Source organism: Haliotis rubra, unplaced genomic scaffold (genome assembly GCF_003918875.1).
Source record: "Haliotis rubra isolate DU_JTF1 unplaced genomic scaffold, ASM391887v1 Scf712, whole genome shotgun sequence".
Lineage (NCBI taxonomy): Eukaryota > Metazoa > Mollusca > Gastropoda > Lepetellida > Haliotidae > Haliotis > Haliotis rubra.
In genome coordinates this window covers 312,300-326,960 of record NW_025767427.1, presented here as the reverse complement: position 1 = coordinate 326,960, position 14,661 = coordinate 312,300, and the positions used below count along the sequence as shown (strand labels likewise).

Sequence of the window (14,661 nt, the reverse complement as noted above, 5' to 3'; positions counted from 1 at the left end):
CAGCAACGAACAATAATAAGCCAGATCACATGTTTTGTGTGCCCCCGATCAAAACTGAAACGGCAAAAAAGTCAAGTAATCAAAGTTAATGTCTAAAATAGAGAAAAAAGTACGTAGCGCATGTGACTCAAGTGGTGTTATCACCCTCGATCACTCTCTGGCGCTGTCTCGTGCTATAAAGTTTCTGAATCAGTGTTTCAGTTTCGCGTGCACATAACTGCGCGTCTCTATGAAATTGAGTTAACCAGTCATTGTGTACCAGGATGCTTCAAAAATTCTTTGTTGGGCCATTCTGTGGTTTATAGCTTCCAGCATGACACTTACCAGTCAGGGTAGTGTGGAAAATTGTATGGTGACAATCACTGGATTGTCTGCTTCATACACGATTTGTTTACAAATCATACATCATACAGCTGTAAGGCTGCTGAAACAAATATAAGCTCACATCATCGTATCTCATTTGCATAAATCGATGCTCATGATGTTGACCACTGGTTTGTCTGGTCCAGACTCGATTATTTACAAACCGCCGCCATATACCTGGAATATTGCTGAGTGCGGCGTTAAACAACAAAAAAGCGCATTTAGACTGTGACAATGTATCAAAACATTCGATCTTGGGTTTCTGGAAGATGCTAATATGTTGATCTACAATAAAACACGGTTGTGTAGAGGTTAAAGGTAAATGCTTCGAATTATCCGAAAATCCCAAAAGCTTTTAATTCGTTCTACTCAACTGTTTTGAATGGATTTGACCGCACATTTAGCAGTGTATGAAATAAGGCCCGTCCGACCGTCCGAGACGGGCTAGATTTCTGACGGTCGGTCTAAATTTACAGCTAGCTAGCCAGCCCGATGGTCTGGTAATGTTCTTAAGATACATCTGAGTAAATTCACCATATCTTTTGTCTGGGCCGGGTTAAATCCATTTGGGGCTGGTAACATTTTGAAGTTACCAGCCCTGATGTCTGGCTGGGTTTTTGGCTTATTTCATACTCTGCATTTAGGAACAATTGCAGAATCATTCATTTTACCCTGTAATGTTATTTAGATGTATTTTCTCCATAGGGTGCGTGTAATGTTAAAATAGAGCAAGCAATTGTTCATTACTACTTCCATGTTAGATGTGATTTTTTAAAATGTTTAGTAAAAATGTAAATTGTATTATCACTAACGTGGAAAATCTTCAACGTTCATTTAGGTACATATGATGACGTGAGACGGAACCCATCGCCTTCAGCCTTCAACTCAAACACTTCGACAGTAGATCGTATGTCCATGGTGGTGGATTGTGCATATAAAATGCACATTGAGATGGATTAAATATAATTTGTGATCGATAAAATATGACCCTAATAAATCTGCCGTGCCTAATTGTCTGTTGCTGTTAGTCTTACACCAAGCAGGAGTGCTTTCCACAAAGCGATTTAGCGTTAAGTGTGCGTAACTCCAGAAGTTTAACATATAGCTCGTTTGTCCTTCAATGAGGTCCGTGAATTGTAAAATCGGGAAGCGTGTAGTAATACGGTTCACGACAGTGAGCCTGTACCCAACAATATCTCCTATTTGTTACTTATATACCAGTCACTAGAAAAGTACCCGTGAAGGTCCGGGTTAGAATACTGATCTTCAGTAACCCATGCTTGTCGTAAGAGGCGACTAACGGGATCGGGTGAGTCAGGCTCGCTAACTTGGTTGACACATGTCATCGGTTCCCAGGTCGATGCTCATGCTGTTGATCACTCGATTGTCTGGTCAAGACTCGATTATTTACAGACCGTCACCATATAGCTGGAATGTTGCTGAGTGCAGCGTAAAACTAAACTCACTCACTCACTCACTCACTAGCACACCCCAACAACAGATGCTCGGAATAAATATATTTGTCATTGACAAGTCACATACTATACATGATACAGTGTTAGTGTTGGGAATTGGATAAAATCTCATAATTGATGATTGGTTCATTACAACCGATCAATCATCGAAAATAATTGGTCAGCATCATTTATCAAATTTTTCTGGTTATGTTTGTTACAGCACAAAAAACAAAGAAAAAACATGTAGTTCTTATGAGTCTTTTTGCAAATTCCACAAAATGCATGTGCAAATTTAACATCTTTAAAGGAGGACTAGTATGTTAGGAACATAAATTTCCTGGAGTCTTTAAGATAAATTCAATCCTGACTTGGAACGAGCTTGTAATGTTTATGAAATGTAACAGACAAAACCAACCTTGTGAAAAATATTGTTAATGCAAACAAGTGTTCCAGAATTGTTTGTGTTCGATTTTGAGAAAACATGATCGATTGCTTGGTCGTTTAGTCATTGCGACCAATCTTCGATTATTTCAATTAATCGGACCACCACTATACAGTGTATTATCCCTACGTAAATAACTTCACCACCAAGCTCAAATATAACCTCCGAAGCCACTGACATTTACTCAGATCCAGCAATTCTTCATCAGATACTGTCTACAACATCTGATAAGCTGCGATAAGTCAGACAAATAAACACAAAACAAGATGATAGTTTAATGGTTTTATTGTGTAGAACACAACAGTACAGAGTATCTAGTACTGCAAGAGTTAACAAAATTGAGCACCTTGTAACTAAGGTTACAAGGCATCCCCTCAAAAGAGACATAATGGATATTGTGGTAGATTCATGTATATTCGTATATAAATATACATAAACGCTGTATGTAAATACAATTTACAGCACCATTTGCATATTGCATATCATGAACCTCTCTGCAAGAGGCCTTCATCATCATCATCATCACCACCACCACCATCATCATCATACTCATATCACCATGCCAAAAAGGACATGATCATTATTATCAACAAACTTTACTATCATCTTTACTCATAATATTCTGTGGAACTGCACACTGCCATCCCATAATCTATTGCTGTCAGTATATACACTGACAAGGCAATACATCAAATAGCTCTAGTGAAGAGTTGATTGATATCACCATATTGTCCCAGGACAATTGTAAAAACATAGTCATCAGTATCATCGATACCATACTATCATCAGTCAGATCATCACCATTCTAAACAAATGTTATCCATCACCAACTGTAGTGTAAAGCACATTAGAGGCAATACAATTCTCAAAATAGCAAGGGATTGTTGTGGCACAAATATACATGTAAATAACAATTATCACAATCAAATAACAGAAAATGTTTTGATAAAATTTAAGCTATCACATTTTTTTCCAAGAATCTTTACACTGCTAATATTAATAAAACACTGTATGAAGCTGGAACATATATAGTGCAAAATTATTTCATCCATCTACAACATACCAAGTTGGAATGTAAGGCATATCAAGGCAGTACAAATATCAAAAGAGTAAAGGATTGCTCTGTCACAAATGTACATTTAAATACCAATATATATCACAAACAAATTGCACACAATGTTTTCAAAAAGTTTATGCTATCACATTTTTTTTTTAAACAACATATATACTACAAATAAAATACTGGAAACAAGCCATATATGTAAAATATTTACACATTAGGGTGAAACAATCAAAGTTTTGGGGAAAATCCAATATGCATATTCTTAGATACCTGGATAAAGTTAGGACAGTGGGTCCATGTGGAATACTTACAATACAAAGTAATAAACAAATCTGATGTTGTTCACAACTCTCATACAAGGTGATACATGTATTGAAAAAACAGTTTCAAGAAATCTGTAGACAAGAAAAGAGAATGGGACTTAGGTTGGAAATCTTACAAACCTGAATATACCAGAATGACAAAAAAAAAAAAAATATGTCAGAGTAACTGAAACTTGTCATCATGTGACCTCTGTATGACATGTGTGACATGTGTGACCTCTGTATGACATATGTGACATGTGTGACCTCTGTTCAACATCAAGTTTCTACCAATGACCCTTCATCATCGTTCAAGCAAATCGTAGAAGGTTTGAGAAGAGGGCGTGGGGATAAGTAAACCCTTCCCCACAGAACCCCTTCCTACACCTACCTACAGATTTACACTGGCAACAGTCCATTCAAAGGAGGAACTAGAGGTCTCTCATCGACCTCAGATGTGAGAACATTCCTACCAATGACCATTCATCAGCGCTCAAGCAAATTGTAGAAGGTTTGAGAAGAGGGGGGTTGAGGATTAAAAAACCCGTTCACCATAGAACCCCTTCCTACACCTACCTACAGATTTACACTGGCAACAGTCCATCCAAAGGAGGAACTTGACGTCACTCATCGACCTCAGATGTTAGAACATTTCTACCAATGACCATTCATCGTCACTCAAGCAAATCGTAGAAGGTTTGAGAAGAGGGGGGTTGAGGATTAAAAAACCCGTTCACCATAGAACCCCTTCCTACACCTACCTACAGATTTACACTGGCAACATTCCATTCAAAAAAAGGAACTTTAGGTCTCTCATCGACCTCACATGTTACAACATCGTCTTCCTGTAAGAACTCATTAACTGATCTCTTGATTTGAAGAGTTTATCATATCCAACATAAGGACTTGTCCCATAACACTGTTGGACCCAAGAATAGTGAACCAACAGAGACTAATAAGGTAGATGGTCCTACTCTAATTGGAGGTACATTGCTTCCCACCACAGACATTTCAGGTTGTTGGCCCTACTCTAACTGGAGGTACATTGCTTCCCACCACAGACATTTCAGGTTGTTGGCCCTACTCTAACTGGGGGTACATTGCTTCCCACCACAGACATTTCAGGTTGTTGGCCCTACTCTAACTGGAGGTACATTGCTTCCCACCACAGACATTTCAGGTTGTTGGCCCTACTCTAACTGGAGGTACATTGCTTCCCACCACAGACATTTCAGGTTGTTGGCCCTGGCCCTACTTGCTTCCCACCACAGACATTTCTAACTGAAGGTACATTGCTTCCCACCACAGACATTTCAGGTTGTTGGCCCTACTCTAACTGAAGGTACATTGCTTCCCACAACAGACATTTCAGGTACATTGCTGATGGCCCTACTCTTACTGGAGGTACATTGCTTCCCACCACAGACATTTCAGGTTGTTGGCCCTACTCTAACTGGAGGTACATTGCTTCCCACCACAGACATTTCAGGTTGTTGGCCCTACTCTAACTGGAGGGACATTGCTTCCCACCACAGACATTTCAGGTTGTTGGTCTCTACTCTAACTGGAACTTGGACATTTCAGGTTGTTGACATTGCTGGAGGTACATTGCCCCACCACAGACATTTCAGGTTGTTGACCCTACTCTAACTGGAGGTACATTGCTTCCCACCACAGACATTTCAGGTTGTTGACCCTACTCTGACTGGAGTACATTGCTTCCCACAGACATTTCAGGTTCCCTACTCACTTGCTTCCCACAGGACATTTCAGGTTGGTACATTGCTTCCCACCACAGACATTTCAGGTTGTTGACCCTACTCTGACTGGAGGTACATTGCTTCCCACCACAGACATTTCAGGTTGTTGGCCCTACTCTGACTGGAGGTACATTGCTTCCCACCACAGACATTTCAGGTTGTTGATGCTACTCTTACTGGAGGTACATTGCTTCCCACCACAGACATTTCGGGTTGTTGACCATTTCAGGTTGCTGTTACATTGCTCTCTTTCACCTGAGGTACATTGCTTCCCACAACAGACATTTCAGGTTGTTGACCCTACTCTAACTGGAGGTACATTGCTTCCCACCACAGACATTTCAGGTTGTTGGCCCTACTCTAACTGGAGGTACATTGCTTCCCACCACAGACATTTCAGGTTGTTGGCCCTACTCTACATTGCTTCCTGGGTTGTTGGGGAGGTACATTGCTTCCCACCACAGACATTTCAGGTTGCTGGAGTACATTGCTTCCCACCACATGGCCCTGTTGGCCCTACTCTAACTGGGGTACATTGCTTCCCACCACAGACATTTCAGGTTGTTGGCCCTACTCTAACTGGAGGTACATTGCTTCCCACCACAGACTGGATTTCCCACCACAGACATTTCAGGTTGTTGGCCCTACTCTGACTGGAGGTACATTGCTACATTTCAGCTTCCCACCACAGACATTTTCAGGTTGTTGGCCCTACTCTAACTGGACCACAGACATTTCAGGTTGTTGGCCCTACATTGCTTCCCACCACAGACATTTCAGGTTGTTGACTCTACTCCCTACTAACTGGAGGTACATTGCTTCCCACCACAGACATTTCATTTCAGGCTGCTGTTGGCCCTACTCATTGCTTCCCACACACTGGAGGTACATTTCCCAGGTTGTTGACCCTACTCTGACTGGAGGTGATACATTGCTTCCCCACCACAGTCAGGTTTCACATTGGAGGTACATTGCTTCCCACCACAGACATTTCAGGTTGTTGACCCTATTCTAACTGGAGGTACATTGCTTCCCACCACAGACATTTCAGGTTGTTGGCCCTACTCTAACTGGAGGTACATTGCTTCCCACCACAGACATTTCAGGCTGTTGGCCCTACTCTAACTGGTGGTACATTGCTTCCCAGGTTGTTGGCCCAACAGAATAACACTTTCCCAACAGAATAACACTTTCGCAGCAAGCCTCTTTCTTACTCAATAACAACTACCGTACCATCATAACCTTTATCGTCCCATCTTTGACCTGGATTTGAGTGAACATTTCTTCAATCATCTACAGCTTCTTATGTGACAGTGAGTTTGTGAACAACATCAGAAATAATGAGGGATACTATGAAATCTTAGTTACATATTATTGAATACAATTGTATTCAGTTTCATACTCTACTACAGTTATTGAATTTAAAATTCAGATATAACTTAGAAATAGACCAGGCTACAAAGCTTGACCCACACAAGACATTTATCAACTTTTGAATAATTCCTCTCTGATGCTTTAAGGTTCAACATGTGGTTATTGAAAAATATAATATATAGTTTTAAATAGAATGTACTGTGTCATATATATCCACACGCAGGTATCCTTGTATATGCATATATACTGATCAAAATATATTGAAAAAGATTCACTCAGGTCATTTAAACTGACTGAACCTTGTCAATCACATAATCAATTTGCATACTATAGCACAATTTATAACGCATTCTCATTCTGGAGGTACATTGCTTCCCAACACTGGTATTTCAGATTGTATGTTTGAACTGGATTTGTGTGAACATTTCTTCAATCATCTTCAATTTCTTGAATGATAGGGATTTTGTGAACAGCCTCAGAAATAACGAAATATACTTTAAAAATAAAAGTTACATATTCTTGAAATCAATTGTGTTTAATCTACAACAGTTATTGAATTTGAAATTCTGATGAACACTTCACATTCAGACTGTAAAGCTGGATCGAGAGAAGATCATGAATTTATCAACTTTAAAATAATTCCCCACTGAAGCTTCAGGGTCATTGAAAAATACAATTTATCATTTAAAATAATGTTCTGTGCCATGTATATCCACACACAGGGTTCTTTCAAATTCAAACTTAATTCAGTATCCAAGTTTATACATTTATATTAATCAAAATATATTGATAAAGAAGATTCACACAGGTCATTAATTGTGACTGAACATTGTCAATCCTATAAACAAATTGCATCATAAAGTTATTGCGTACTCTGATCCAAAACAATCCACCAATGAATCACATAAAAAATGCATGCAATTATAAATACCTATATCATTAAATACTATCAAAGAAATATCACAGATGAAATAGCATTGTTCCAATAAGAACAGTAAACAATATATCCATGTCAAAACAAATCAACAAATATAAAAACATTCGCAGTTCCAAATCGTTGAAGAGTTCATAGCCAAGTCCGTTAGGGAAATCCATCAGTAAACATATCTAAGATTTCTTACTTTCCATCAGTACCCTTCTTGGAGGATTTCTTCTTCAAGAAGGAGTGTTTGCCTGTCAACTTAACTGTGGTGATCAGCTGTGTAGGAAAGAAGCCATATTTCTTCTTCTTCATCAGCTTCCCCTTCTTAATGTATCCATATGCTCGGACATCAGGAGCAGATTCATGGTCACTGATGTAAATCTTTTGTCCTGCAAAATTCAAAACAAGGAAAATGAAATTATCTACCATACTTGTAGTTCATGTTATATCCCTCAGGAGCAGATTCTTCATCAATGATGTACAATTCAAAACAAGGAAATATATAGCAATGGGACTTCGCACCACACTAGAAATCATGTACAATACTTGTAGATTAAATGGTCATTATTAGCAGATTCCTCATCACTGATGTCATCCTGTTTTGTTGAAGATGAAAATGATGCTTCAAATATCAATCTTCACTGGCTCACCACTTACGTTACTCATTGAACATTCTCTCATTCTCCTTAATGAAATGAACATGTGTAACACAGTCAGATGTAATTACGGTAATGAATAATGTTATGTCTATCAACTTACCTGCTTTGAATGTCAGTTCATCCTCTGAGCGAGCAGTGAAGTCCTTCAGAGCATACACTTTGACCTTCTTGCCTGCTGCTGACTTCAAGATGCTCTTGGGGTCTGAAGATTGGGTCATTGGAAGTGATGGACTCATTGTCTGGGTGTCAACATCAGAGTCGGAGTCCGCTGAAAAAGGAAGCAATACCTTTCAGCCTGATGGTGCTTATGAACTTGTTCAGGTTTGGTAAACTTCAATTTCAATATATAACTAGAAACAAACTCAACATCATTCACAAATTAGAAGTCCTAAGTCATATTAAACAAGTCCACATGTTAAACAGTCCTGCAAGATGTTGAAGGGAACATGTTGTCCCTCAGGAATTGGACAACGAAGCATTATGTTCAGTGAGATTAAACACTAACTTACTCAAGGCCTCCTGATAAAACAAGAAAGTATACTTACAGAGGCCCTTGAAATTTTCCACTATGGTCTCCTTGATGACGGGAGCTCTATATGTTATTGTCTCCATCACAGCGTTGGGAATCTCAACATCAGGTGGTTGGGATGCAGTCACCAGCCTCGGGGTAGTGACAGTTATGGGACTGGAATGCTTCCATGAGTCTGAAGAAATATACATTCCATTCAGACTATGGATAAAAACCCTCTTGTTGAAAATCAAATGTCTCCAAGTACCTTGGGATTGCAATGCAAAGTGAAAATACTGATCACCAAGTTGGTTTCTTCTCCTTAAATCGAACCCTGTCATGTACAAGGACACAAATAATCCTGTCGCCTTTACCGATAGTACTCACCCTCATCTGAATCTACCCTGGTCTGTACAAACACAGTTGTGTTGTCTCTGGCTGGCAGGATTTGACTGTAAAACACATACATCACCAACTCAGTAACAGAACAAATGACAGAGTGCTGATGCCTTTCACATTTTCTACAACAGCAATTCCTTAATTTCTAACAGTATTTTCAGAGGTTCCCTGGACACGTATACCCCTTGAACAAGGCAGAGCAGCATTTATTCTGAATGAATGTTCTCACGGATGACTGAAAGTTTACACCAATAACTGAATGTTTATACAAAAGACTGAATGTTTACTGCCAAAGATTCACAACTATTGCCAGACATCAGATGGGGCTCAGATCATCAATAAAGATACCCAAAGATGACTTACACAACATCTGACACCATGGACTTTCTTGATGTGGCCCACTTCTTTGATGATGCCATGTCGGATTTCTCCTCTGATGTCCTACTTGCCTTTTGTTCGTTGACTTCTGATGGGTGAAGCTGTATCGATACAACACAGGTTTACAACACTTACTGGGGATTATCATCATACATTGCAATATTGACATGTTGCTGAATATGTACTATCACTGCTGTATTGATACAATACAGGTTTACAACACTTGCTGGGGATTATCATCATACATCACAATATTGACATGTCGCTGAATATTTACTATCACTGCTGTATCGATACAATACAGGTTTACAACACTTACTGGGGATTATCATCATACATGTCGCTGAATATTTAATATCACTGCTGTATCGAAACAAATTCAAACATTGTGTTACGGAACCAATAGTTCGATCAATGTTGAACACTTTCAATGACCTGCTTAACTCACCTCTTCCTGTGGAAACTTATGCTCATACACGTAGAACTGGTTGAAGACAGCAATTTCTCTCTCGATGTCCAACTTTTCAAGTTCAGAAATACCTTCTTCAAATATTGCCTTCAGTTTCTCTTTCCTGAAGTAAGGAATATGAATATTACTTACAGGATACCTTAACATACTCAGAGTTGGTAAAGGGGTGGCCATTTGATATTCTGGTAGGGGTAGCTTCCATTGAAATATCCCATCCACCCGAACACCACATGGTCTGTCCCTAAATATTAACAGCGCCTTAACAGTTGATACAGACTGGAAACGCAGTAACAGATTCCAAGATTTGTTAAGGTCAGTTGACAGTTTTCAGTTTTAAAAAAATACAGGACTATTATAAACTGCAAAAGAGTCATGTCAGGAGAGTCAATCAAACAATAATAGCATGAAAATAAGTGCTAGTATTTGCTCAGATCCCTGGGGGCAGAGTGATCACTATAGCAGCAGCAGCATATAGAACTCTATTAGGTGTCCTGAAAGTAAGGGACAATCCTAGGATTTTAGGTGGCTGTCCTTGCAACTATTAAAGCCAGTTATAATTAATGTCCTAGGTAAAGAAGCATCCATCCATATTTAAAGCCTCACCTTTGAAACTCTACATTTTTGTTGCTCTTCAACATCAAACCCAAAACGTCCTTTAGGTTTTCAAGACGAGCCATTTCAAAGGCGTCAGAATCATTCTGGAATTTTTTCATTTCCTGAAAAACAAATATCACTCATGATTCTAAACATTCTCAAAAACAAAATACACTATAAGACTAAGTCCTTTTCCATTCTGTCCATAGAGCATCTGTAAGAAGTCCATCTGCTTGTGTCTTTAACAGTCTTGCCACAAATACATGGGCTACTCACTATTGACTTCATGAGACATATCCACACTCTACATTTCAAATATTAAAAGCACATTGATAAATGCAGCTGAGGTTATCTCCCTTTGATTCAATCAAGCATGGAAGCCAAACATTATGACTGATGCACAGACATTTCTCACATGAACTAAGACAAAGCAATTTAACTGTTTCCAAGCAACAAGAGAAACTATCTGTTTTTCATCTGTGTCCCTACCTCAATGAAAGTCATTCGTGTGGATTTTTCCTCTCTGAGCTTGTCTCTGTAGGTTGTCTTGGCCCCTGCAGCTTCAGCCTCTAGTTTCTGCCAGTGCCCCAAGAGAGCCTGGAACTTGGTGGGATTGTCCTCCCTCTCTCTGTAGGCTTCATCCAGCTGTGGCTTTGAAGTCATCTGCCTTGTCCTTTGTCTGGTAGAACTCCTGGAATAGCATGGAGGAATAAACCCACTGACAGGCTTGTGTTGTTGTCATGGCCTGTACTGACAGACCACAACACAACATTGTCATTCATAATCAGTTGAAATCGATTCCATTGGGTTCAAAGGCAAAATGAGTGTGAAAATTAATGAATATATAAATATTAATAAGTAATGACCCTGGAAACAGAAAGCATGTCCATCTCTTCTAGCTACACCTGCCTCAGGTTTGAAAGGTGAATGTTACCCTTCTTAAAGAGAGTCATCAAGTTGCACCAAAAGACTGGAGGCCAAAAAGTATCACATGACTTAATTACACAGCAATGGAATTGCCTTACTGTACAGGTTCAACATTGAATCTAACGGCATAACAAGCAACTTATTCTAAAAACAAGGTCCGTTTGCTGAAACTGATGCTGATGCTGTCTGTTTATAACCACTCACATCTTTCAGCTGGTCAATCTGCTTCTCCAGCTTAATCTGTCTTTTCCTTGCCCTCACATACATTGAGTGTATGGCCTCCTTTGAAGTATTGACATTTGCTGAGTGGATGTACCTGAAACCAAGATTATAAACAAATTAACAAATTCATTGCAAGATCATGAAATGGAAACTATAACGATTCTCCTGGTAAGTTCATTCACAATACCTTACACGAGCCAACTGACAAAAACCAATTGACCTTTTTCAAATGCCACTAAAGACTGAAAGGGATCTTTTTTCTGCTACTGTGCTTAACTCAACAGCACAAATGGTATTCAGAGTGAATGCTGTTCTATGCCAGTCAACAAAATCCAGTTGTATGACAGAAGAATATAAATTATGAAGTACTGGCTCCAAGACAAACTGTGACTGGAGTACAACCAAAGATCAATGACACAAAATCCGTTGTCACACATATATATCAGATATATAGCAGCAATGTGATTTATACTTCAGTCAGCTATTGTCATAAGCACTGTTTAGTAGCCATGCTTTGAAAGAGTATCATCTTAATGCTCACTCTCTCTTAAGTCAGTGAGTATGTAAATATATTTCATCTGACTCAGTACTTACTGATGAAGGAGATCAATTGGGCCTCTTGGAGCATACATGGCTTTAAGGCATTTAGCATGCAGATCCTCCTTCTGCCTTACAGTTTCCATCCAGATGTTCATGACAGTTTTCACCTGGTCATATGCTAAGTTGCTACCTGTATTTACACAGAAACATACATATATAGGCTCATATGAGAGTGTTCCTCTGGTTGTTAACTATTGCTGCATCTGAATGAGACTTATGGTCAAAACCATAAACTCATTAGAGACAGATTTCACTTCATAAGTCAACAGTCCACATGTATGTACACATAAACAAACATATATAGGCTTATATGAGAGCATTCCTCTGGCTATTAACTAATGCTGCATCAGAATGAGACTTATGGTCAAACCATAAACTCATTACAGACAGATTTCACTTTATATGTCAAGAATCCACATGTATGTACACATAAATAATTACACAGATTCTCAAGATGGCATACACCTGGTTACAAGTCAGTGTGCTATGTAAATGGGACTGGTATTCTTAGGGCTTTGTTTTCATGTCATACCTGTTATAGGACATGACGCAAAGATATGACATTTTTGTCTGTACAAACTTACCAATTTGGGTCATCACACTATCCACCCATTTCGTTTGGAAGTCCTTGTATATTTTGCAGATTCTTCTCTCCAGTTTAGCACTGTCTGTGAGCAGGTTAAGAAGTGTTATCACTGAACTGAAAAAGAAAAATTGAAACATGAAATAGTAGAACCCATACCCAGCATTGGAAATTACTTCAAACATCCTTTGATTCAAAGACTGTATAATGATGAAAATCAAATGCTTAAAGTTAAAAGTTGTATGGTACCCTTGGTTTAAAACTATTACAGCAAACCTAAAACACTTAAGGGAAGTACAAATGTATGCTATAATACAATCACATCAGGTTCTTCTTCAGACAAGACTTTCAACATTTGGTCTACCACAGCCATGCAGGGATGAAGCCCAACTGTCAAGAAAAGGAAATGCTGGTAGGCATGTTAGATCTCCTGGACCTTTGGTACTTTTTTATCCTCCTACCAGCTGCTCACATTTCAGCTTGTTGACAACTTGGCCACACAATTGTTTTTGTTTGTTTGTTGGTTGTTGTTTTGGTTTGTTTGTTTTTGTTGTTGTTGTCAACTACACTACACGTAATTGCTTTGTGTTGTTGTTTTTTATCTTTAACTGTATGTTTGTTTGTTTACCTAAGGCAATGTAAAGTTTATTGAAATGATACAAACACAACTTGGCTACGCAATTGTGTTTTGTTTGTTGGTTGTTGTTTTAGTTTGTTTGTTTTTGTTGTTCTGTCAGCTAAACTACACGTTGTTCTGTGTGTTTTTGTTTTTTATCTTTAAATGTATTTTTGTTTGTTTACCTAAGACGATATAAACGTTTTTTAGATGACACAAACAGCGTTTTGACAACTAGGCTACGCAATTGTTTTTTGTTTGTTGGTAGTTGTTTTAGTTTGTTTGTTTTTGTTGTTGTGTCAGCTACACTACACATTGTTCTGTGTGCTTTTTACCTTAAAATGTATGACTGTTTGGGTTGCCTAAGATGGCATAAACTGTTTTGAAATGACACACATAAGCGAAAAAAATAATAAGTTCTGAAACACTGCTTACGCCAAGAACCAGAAGAAATCATTTCAATTCATGCACGTGATATTTTATGGGCGCCTCTTTAAATTAAACGTCGATGTACAGCTTCAGTTATCATAAGTGTTATTGCCAAGACGGTGCTTTAATAATTTAAAAATAACCTTTCGAAGAGACAGTATGGTTTCTTAACAAATAAACAATGGTCACACAGTGGCTAACCTTTGCACAAGAACCTGATGTTTCGAGTGCGAATTGAGCAACAATACATCAATGTACATGTTTTCATCTCAACTCACACTGGAAACTTCCGATTCCTGTCGTCGTTGTTAGCTGAAAGCTGTGCAGAAGTCATCGTTCACATTGTAAACATCTAAACGGATTGAAACATAAAAAATATCCTTATACTCACGCAGATCCACGTGAAAATCGTTTAAGTGCAGCTGGTGTCGACGCCTGACACCATTCCGGTGCTTCTAAGTGTGGATCTACGTCTGCCATGTTTGATTTTTCCGCCAGCGTGACTATTTTGATCCTTCCATGAGCGCCCTTTGGGGACAGAATGGCGTCGCTAGGGAACGCCACTAGCGATACGCATTTTGATTGGAATAGCTT

At 38.8% G+C, this 14,661-nt stretch overlaps 2 protein-coding genes and 1 long non-coding RNA gene across 3 annotated transcripts; 1 reads left to right on the top strand and 2 right to left on the bottom strand.

Moving 5' to 3' along the window:
* Nucleotides 1–4,615: 4,615 nt before the first annotated feature.
* Nucleotides 4,616–6,453, top strand: LOC124259197. Its single transcript, XR_006893775.1, has 3 exons — nt 4,616–4,642; nt 6,286–6,310; nt 6,409–6,453. It is a non-coding gene; the product is annotated as an uncharacterized LOC124259197 (long non-coding RNA).
* A 1,055-nt stretch (nt 6,454–7,508) lies between these two features.
* On the bottom strand, nt 7,509–11,318 carry LOC124259195. Its single transcript, XM_046693293.1, has 8 exons — nt 11,180–11,318; nt 10,700–10,812; nt 10,076–10,199; nt 9,613–9,728; nt 9,238–9,302; nt 8,888–9,046; nt 8,443–8,610; nt 7,509–8,072 (listed from the first exon to the last, which is right to left on the bottom strand). The coding sequence occupies exons 1-8, from the start codon at nt 11,192–11,194 to the stop codon at nt 7,879–7,881; spliced, it is 954 nt and encodes a 317-aa protein (XP_046549249.1). The 5' UTR covers nt 11,195–11,318; the 3' UTR covers nt 7,509–7,878.
* Nucleotides 11,302–14,651, bottom strand: LOC124259193. The gene is made up of 5 exons (XM_046693292.1): nt 14,459–14,651; nt 13,024–13,139; nt 12,434–12,569; nt 11,822–11,933; nt 11,302–11,381 (listed from the first exon to the last, which is right to left on the bottom strand). The coding sequence occupies exons 1-5, from the start codon at nt 14,545–14,547 to the stop codon at nt 11,328–11,330; spliced, it is 507 nt and encodes a 168-aa protein (XP_046549248.1). The 5' UTR covers nt 14,548–14,651; the 3' UTR covers nt 11,302–11,327.
* Nucleotides 14,652–14,661: the final 10 nt, after the last annotated feature.